At 41.9% G+C, this 8,428-nt stretch overlaps 1 protein-coding gene across 11 annotated transcripts in view; it reads right to left on the bottom strand.

Moving 5' to 3' along the window:
- Nucleotides 1-8,428, bottom strand: part of Numa1 (nuclear mitotic apparatus protein 1) — an 81,758-nt gene that overhangs the window by 25,095 nt on the left and 48,235 nt on the right. For all 11 annotated transcript variants that reach the window (XM_023702037.1, XM_023702043.1, XM_023702047.1 and 8 more), the window contains 2 exons: nt 8,041-8,114; nt 789-874 (listed from right to left, as the gene is read on the bottom strand). In XM_023702037.1, coding sequence (XP_023557805.1) covers nt 789-874; nt 8,041-8,082 — 128 coding nt within the window. In that variant the 5' untranslated portion in view covers nt 8,083-8,114. The remainder of the gene's footprint in view (nt 1-788; nt 875-8,040; nt 8,115-8,428) is intronic.

The following is an 8,428-nucleotide window of genomic DNA, read 5'->3' as shown; positions in this document are numbered from 1 at the left end:
AAAGGGAAGAGGAGAAAGAAGAGGGTGTAGAGGAAGAAGAAAAAAGAGGGACTCTATAACTAGCCCCTTAATTCCTTATTTTATGACTGGACATGGGACAAAGAGATGAAGAAAGTCAGCTGTGCCCTTTTCAGTTCCTAAAATCTGATGAACTACACAAAATAACAAAATTGTTTCCTGTTTGACTGGTCTTTGCTTTGACCCAGAGAAGTGTGAGACAAGGAGGCAAATGATTGCCCACTTCCACAGATTAGTGACATGCAAAGGGAACATGTGCTGAACACACAGAAAGCAAGAGGCCGAACTAGAGTCTGGCAGCAGGCTTATCAAACTCTCATCAACCTCACAAAACACGTTAAAGGGGCAGGTACAAAGCCTAGACACATAATGGCTTAGGAAGGCCCCTAGCCTGACTGCGTTGAGTTCCTCAAAGTATGAGCTTCCCCTTTCTTACTCCAGGCCTGGAGGGTGCACAGATAGGGCTTAGGAGAAAGACTAGACATGAGTTGAGAAGAGAGATGGCAGAAGACTCCTGTGGCAGCAAGAAGTTGGAAGGTGGGGGTGCTAGAGACTGTGAGGTGCCAAAGTGAGGCAGCCTTCGGATAGGACAAGACTGAATCCTACCCTGCCAAGAAAACCAGTAACTGCTCAATGAAGTCAATCACTGTGCGCTGGCTTCTGGGCCTGCTCAGGCTGCCAACATCCCAACCACACCCAGGAGGCCAAGGAGACGCAGGACACTCTCCCAAGAAACCTCCACAGGTGGCCGCAAGGGGCTGCACACTCACATGCTGTTAATGATCCTGATGAACACGCTGCAGTCCTGCAGCTGCGGCACGGCCTCCACAGGGTCAGCCACGTGCAGACTGTTCACCTGCGAGCCACAAGGAAGAGCCTGGTGAGATCTTACGGCCAGAAGCACGCAGTCTGCTCTTCTTCCCAGATGCGTGCAACTCTCCGCTTACCGTGAATGAGTCCCAGGTTTCATCCTTATCTTTTCTTGGTACTGGAGATTGAACCCACAACATTCATACTGAGCCCTTATTTTCTTTTAGTAAGACCCTTCCTTTAACTGAAGTCATTAAAATAAATAAATAAAGTCATTAAATTGTCCATGCTAGGCTTGAATTTGTGATCTTCCTGCCTCAGCCTCCTCCAAGATTACAGGCATGTGCCACCACACCCAGTTATTCCAGGACTTTCAATCTCAGCAAAAAACACTGCTGCCATCATTGAGAGAATGTACCTGTCACAGCCACGTGAAGTGCAGCTCTCCGTGGTCCTTCTTAAGTATCAACTGACTGAACCTCTACTGTCTTAGATGTCCCAGTGCCTGGGGCTGGTTATACAACTGGATATAAATGGATGTGGAGAACTCCACAAGAAACTGCTCCCCCTATTCTCTAGAAAGGATAGGAGAAGGCCTGAGGAGAGAAAAAGGATCATTTACGTCATGGTTCTCTGTAGCTCTTTTTTTTTTTTTTTTTGCAGAACCAGGAATTGAACTCAGGCCTTTGCACTTGCCAGGCAAGCACTTATTCTACTGAGCTAACTCCCTAGGCCCTCTCTGTAGCTCTTAAAAGTTTACATTGTAACTCACTGTATGTCTTGAATGTGGATATAATTCTATCTCTTGAGTGTTCACATTATAACTGTCTTGAATTTTTATTTCATAGCTCTTTGTAGCTCTTGAATTTTGTGACATCTATTCAAAACTTAATGGCTAGACACACCAAACACAGATCTAAAGGCCTTATTAATACACTTGAAAAATGCTTTCTAGTCAAAAAATTTTGAAGGGAGTTGGGAAAAAACTGGCAGAGCAATATTCTTTAAAAAAGAGGGGGCCTGCCCATTAACTCAGGTGTTTAAGTGCCTGCCGAAACAAAGCAGTCAGGCTCAGGATGCTGTGGTTCGATCCCATCATTCTCAAGCCAAACCACACCTGCCCTGAAGGCATCCTGAGCAGGGCGGCCCCCCCAAAAAAATCCTTAAGAAAAAAGACAAGAGGAGCTGAGAACCCTAAAAACAAACTTCTCAACTCTGATTTAATCCCTTTCTTTACTTTAAGCAGACATCCACCAAAGTCAGTCTCTACACAAGAAAATGCCCAGGGGCCACAAGCAAATGAATGGTATACAGGTTATTCAACAAACACATAGGAGGTGTGACTGAAAAGTGTGGTGTGTTTAAACAAAACTATATATAATACATTAAGACACACAGCCCCGAAGTCCCCTCAAAACACTCCTTGCTCTGATGCTCACCCACCCTTCCTGTCACTTCTGCAGCAGTTCTGGAAGTCACACAAAAGTGTCTTCAGCTGCACTGCCACGGCTGCTTTGCTGTTCGGAACAATTCAAAGGCTGTTCATGGTCATTTTGTCTATGGGAGGGAGTCATGCATTGAGCAGTGTCAGATCTGGATGAGGATACACTTGTAATATTTTTAGGCGCCTGCCTTTCCATGGGATGGTACTCCAGCGGTAGGGAGCACTCACATGTTGTAGAGACACTTACGAACTGCTTTGGAAAGTGGAATAGCCAGGGGTGGTGGCACATGCTATAATCCCAGCTCCCCAGGAGGCTGAGGCAGGAGAACTACAAGTTTGAACTCAGCCCAGCCACCACATATTTGACTTAGTGAGACCTTGTTTCAAAATAAAAAGGGCAAGGAATATACCTCAGTGTAACAGCCTATGATTCAGTACCCAGTGCCAACAAAAAAAAAAGGGGGGGGGGAGATAAGTTGTTTGAAGCAAGGAGGCATACTTTTGAGGAGAATTAATAGCAATATATCCTTTGTTAGACTAATGTTTTGTTCTTTCTCTATTTTTTTGTTTTTGTTTTTCAAGACAGGGTCTCACTATGCAGTTCAGGCTGGCCTTGAATCCACCAGGTAGCCCAGGCTGACCCTGAACTTGCAGAGATCATCCACCTGCCCTGAGAGCTGAGATCACAGGTGTGTGCCAACACACCGGGATGATTTTTTTCTTTGACTGTAGTAACTTTTAAAAAGCTTAACACTAACTGTATTTTTGATCACTCCCTGTATAGTCACCTTCTACAGGAATACTTAAAAACTTAGGAATAAATTCCCAAGGGTCTGAAATTCAGAGGGAGCCTAGGCTGTATTATCACAGTTAAGAAAGGGTTTGGTGGGGCCGGGAAGATGGCTCAGTGGAATAAGCGCTTCCCTGGCAAGTGCAAGAGCCTGAGTTCAATCCCTGGTTCCGCCAAAAAAAAAAAAAAAAGGGTTTGGTAATTAAGTTAATTAAATACATATACACCCCAAAGAGGGGAGAATGGCTTCCCTGCTTAAGTTGGATATTCAAATAAACAGATTCTACTGCTCATAAACATGTTCTTTAAAGATGAACTGAGCACTAGGACTGGAGGCACACGCCTGTAACCCTAGCACTCAGAGGCTGAGGCAAAGTGGATGGGTAGCCTGGGCACACAGTGAGTTCATGGCTAGCCTGAAGCACACAAGACCCTATCTCAAAATAACAAAACTAACAAAAAGTCAAATGGGTTATAGCTTAGTATGGCAGCCTATAGGAAGGAGTTTGGATTGAACTCAGGAGCAGGATCTCATCCCAAAACAAAAATAAAACCCAACCAACAGATCAAACAAAAAGCCATAGCCAGGTGCTCACAGACCCAAATTTTAGGCCTATCTCCTTTACTAACCTCCCAGAAGCTTTTGTCAACATCATTATTTTTCTGTGCCTATTTTCTCCCTTGTCAAACAGAGGAAATCCCTATGTTCTCTGCTTAAAAGGACCAGTGCATGTAGTTTACAAAATAATTTTAAGCTATCCTTTAAGACAAAGAAAACAACATCTCTCCCCACTTATGCTATTATTTACTTAGTGTTATTATCATTTTAATAATTTCTTTTCCAGTGCTGAGGACTGAATATGGGGCCTCGTGTTTTACTACTGACCTGTAACTTCAGCTTTTGATAAAATTTTTTCAGTCTTTTATCCCTATGTAATTTTTTTTGTAATTTTTTTAAAACCATAATTTTAATTAAATATTAGTGATGTATATCCTACATTATTCTCACTAACAGAAACCTTTTTTTTTTTTTTTTTCTTTAGATAGCATCTTGTGGGCTGGGGAGATGGCTCAGTGGAATAAGCGCTTACTTGGCAAGCGCAAGGGCCTGAGTTCAATCCCTGGTTCCCCCAAAAAAAGAAAAAAAAAAAAAAAAGATAGCATCTATAGTTCAGCCTCACTTTGAAATCACTACAGAGCCTAGGCTGGCCTCTCAGTGCTGGGATTACATGCATGTGCCATTGAGCCCAGCTCAGAAGCCAATTTTTATACAATACTCATAGTTTCACTTTAGCCTCACAGCTTGTTTAAACTGAAAAAAACTAACATAGTTCATTACAACTTTTGATAAAAGTATGTAAGTATTTACTGTTAATTAAAATTTCTTTTCTTTTCTTTTCCTTTTTCCACTACTGGGGATTGAACACAGGGCTTTTACACTGACCTACATCCCAAGTCCCCCACCCCCTTTGTTTTTTAAATTTTGAGACAGGCTCTCACCAAGTGTTACCCAAGCTAGGCTTGAACTTGTGATCCTTCTGCCTCAGCCTTCCAGAGTGCTGGGATCACAGACCTGTTGTATGGCACCACACCTGGCCTAAAACTAGTCTTCTATCTTATTTGCTGTTCTGTCTCTCCCTCTCTCCCTGAGAATCAAACGCAGGACCTCGCACTTGCAAGGTAGGCACTTGTGCCACTGAGCTTCATCCTTGCTCTGATGCTCATCCACCCTTCCTGTCACTTCTGTAGCAGTTCTGGAAGTCACATAAGAGTGTCTTCAGGGGCCAGGGAGATGGCTCAGTGGAATAAGTGCTTCCCTGGCAAGCACAAGGGCCTGAGTTCAATCCCTGGTTCCGCAAAAAAAAAAAAAAAAAAAAAAGTGTCTTCAGCTGTACTGCCCCAGCTGCCTTGCTGTTCGGAAAGATTTAACTTTTTATGGGTATTCTGGCTCAGGAGAGTAGCAAGCCATTTTCACAGGTCACCTCAGAATGCTTACAGGAAGGGCTAAAATATTTTCTAATTTTAAAAAAGTTGTTGATCCCCAGCACTACCAAAAAAAAAAGTTGATTCTTCAATTGCCCCTGATTAATTCGTACTCAGTGAACATAATATATCCTGTGCCAAATAGCATGGCCAGGCAACATGCTAAGTATGAAAAACTATTATTGAAGCCAGGTATGCTGGCATAAGCCTATAAACACCAGCACTGTGAGGGGCTGAGGCAGGAGGATGGTAAGTTTGACAGCCCAGCCTGGGCAACTCAAGACTGTCTCAAAATAAAAAAATAAAGAGGGCCAAGGATGCAGTTCAGTGCAAAGGCCCTGAGTTTAATTCCAAATGCCACCAAAATATACAAAAACAAAGCAACAATAAAGTATTATTAAGATACCACCCTAAATGGTTTTGTTTTCAGCTACTGGGGCTTAAAAGCAGGGCCTTCACACCAGACCTTTAAAAAATATCACCAGACCTTTAAAAATATATATATGTAATTTTTTTTTCAAGCTATGACCATTTAACTCAGATCACAAAACTTGAGATACGCACAGAATATACAACCTTCTTATATATTATTTAACTGCAAATAAAGTTTCTTTTCAGGGCATCAGTGCAACTAAGTTGGAATTATCTAAATAAACTTCTAATGCCATTCTTGAAGTATTATAAATAGACTATACTGAGAATAAACTTAAACATTACTTTAGGCCTAATGATAAATGATGAGGTAGAATAGCTTCAGCAGAATTCCGAGCCCCAAACCCTTAAATTCAGTTTGCACTGACTTTAAATACTGGTGGATTTCTTTTTTCTTTTTTTTTTTTTTTTTTGGCAGAACCGGGAATTGAACTCAGGCCCTTGCGCAGGCCAGGCAAGTGCTTATTCTACTGAGCTATCTCCCTGGCCACTGGTGGCTTTTTAGGAATGAGAGATCTGTGTTGTTGAGTAGCCGCTCTTTAATGCAAAGACTTATGTTTACTTTTTCAAATTGTTCAATCTCACCAACACATAAGCCCTCAGCAGATCCCTAATAAAAGACCAATTTGTAAAACTGGGCCATTTTAATGTTTTTACAATTTAATAAATAGTTTTCTTGATGATGTAGTCATGAGAGTTGTTCAGCAGTATTCAAGTTATGGTTTTGCAGATCGGTCGTAGTTTTCAATAAGTGTAAGAAGTTACTGTATGAACACCTGTCAACCTAGTAAGACTGCACTGATGCAGCCATCATTTTCAGGATTGTTGGTTACCAGGGCATATTTACCCCAGATAACCTTGCCTCCTTGTGTCACAAGGCCCAACTCGCTCATGTTCACCTCACTGTTCCTTTGGTAATAACACCCAAAGTTGTATACAGTGGCAATGAAGGATTTTTCTCACACAAAGCATTGGCAGGCAAAAGGTGGCTTTCAGTTCAGGATGTGTTACATGGGCCTTCTAAAAACGTAAGCCCATTGGCCTAATGAATCTTTCATATTTAGGTGGTTTTCTTGTAAAGCCATCTCCAACAAAGCAGACTTTAGTAACCACCCTCTTCCATGTCTTTTTTCTCTTTCTAGTTTGAATAACTTTTAATACTTCCATTTCTTCTTGGGCACGAATTTGGGCAGAGGAACTTCCCATTTTCCCGTCTTTTCTTTTCGTTTTTGTTTAATCATATTGGAAAGTACTTTTCCATGAGACTGTCCCTCTCTGTTCAGCAGGTAGGCAGGTTCTGCTCTTTGCGGAGTCTTTTCATCATTCTTTTGTTTGGTGTCTCTCTTTTCATGCATCTTGATAAGTCTTCTTCGTTTGTATTTTCTCCATGTGGTGTTGTTTGTGGTACAACTTGGCCTTCAGGCCAATCGTTTTTTTTGCCTTCTTTGAACGTTCATGAGCCTCTTGACTTTCCTTCTTTCACTTTTTCTCATGGTAATCCAAGTGGTACCCATAGCATTTACGGTGCAATTCAATATATTCATTCTGTTAATATATTCATTCTACGGCATGAGGACACTGCAGAGCCCCCACAGGTGGCCTCAGGTGTTCAAAGAAAAGTCCTAACTTTGAGGTCTCCCAGATGCACGAGCTCAAAAATGTAATTATTTTAGAAAAATATTTTAAAACTTATTTGGGGATAGGACCTTTTGAAGTAGATAAGTTGCCCAGGCTAAGCTCAAACTTAAGGTTCTCCTGCCTCAGCCTCCCAGAGTTCTTTGATTATAGGTGCGATATAGGTCCTGCTAAATGATGTTTCTTACATGTATTATCTCATTATGCTCATAATAATCACACGCAGTATTACTGCCTCATCTATTTATTTCCCCACTTTAAAAACGAGATGCTGAGAAGCTACTTGCCCTGGGCCACACAGGAGCCACAGCTGTGATTCTAACCAGGCTGGCTGACCGTAAGACCAATGCTCATCATGATTCATTCGATGGCCTCCTCTGTTTGTAGCCTTAATCATGTAACATGCACTATTATTTTCTCTGTCACTGCCTCAAATATGTAAGAAACTCAGAAAAAGGGTTTTGGTGAAGTAATCAAAGAAGGTGCTGGAAATACAAAGAAACACTGTAAAGAATGAGAACCTCGTCCTAAGATTAAAGGCCACCGAAGACCAAAGTCCCCAGCAATGTTGATCACGGAGGTTCACAACCAACCTTTAGTCAGACATGCAGAGTACAGATGATGATGGATGTCCACGCTGTCCTGTGGACCCCCTTCCTATGACCAACGAGAATATAGTATATACCTCAAGAAGCCCCTGCTGAGCTACAAAAATAGAGGCACAGATTACTCTGCTAAGTGACAGATGCAGAGACATACTAAGTAGACACTTCAACCATTTGGAAATAAAAGTTAAAAAAGAAGAGGAAAGGCAAAGTGTGTTCACTTAGGCTAGTACTGAGACTTCACATAGCACTAGCTCCTACAACTCTTCTCCTGCCCCTCTCTAGCTTCCTGGATAAGTATGGCAGAGACAAAAGCTACTCACCCAAGAGAGAAGTGCAGCTGCCCGAGTGGCATGGAGCGTCATCTTGGTGAACCCAGTCAGTCACCCCAACGCACCTGGAACCCAAAAGAGGAAGAAGAGCAGGTAACTGCATCAGATGCCTGGACCAAGGAGTAGAGGGAAACAGTTCCATTTACTGTTTCCGAACACTTAAATGAACCATTCCTTCTCTCTGCCTAATCTACCAAGGCAACATGAAAATAAGAGCTCTAAACACACATGAAAATTACTATAAATCATACCAAGTCAATAATGACACACATTTAATTCACCATCCACAAGCTTCCATGAAATTTCTGTTCATAGGAAAAAAAAACTTTCGAAGTTGGTCTTCAACCCTGCTCTTTTACGGCAATGGTGTTGTGTTTTT

Source organism: Octodon degus, unplaced genomic scaffold (genome assembly GCF_000260255.1).
Source record: "Octodon degus isolate 3935 unplaced genomic scaffold, OctDeg1.0 scaffold00146, whole genome shotgun sequence".
In the NCBI taxonomy this organism is placed as follows: Eukaryota; Metazoa; Chordata; class Mammalia; order Rodentia; family Octodontidae; genus Octodon; species Octodon degus.
Note: the sequence above shows the minus strand (reverse complement) of the source record. Positions and strands in the feature narration are given on the sequence as shown.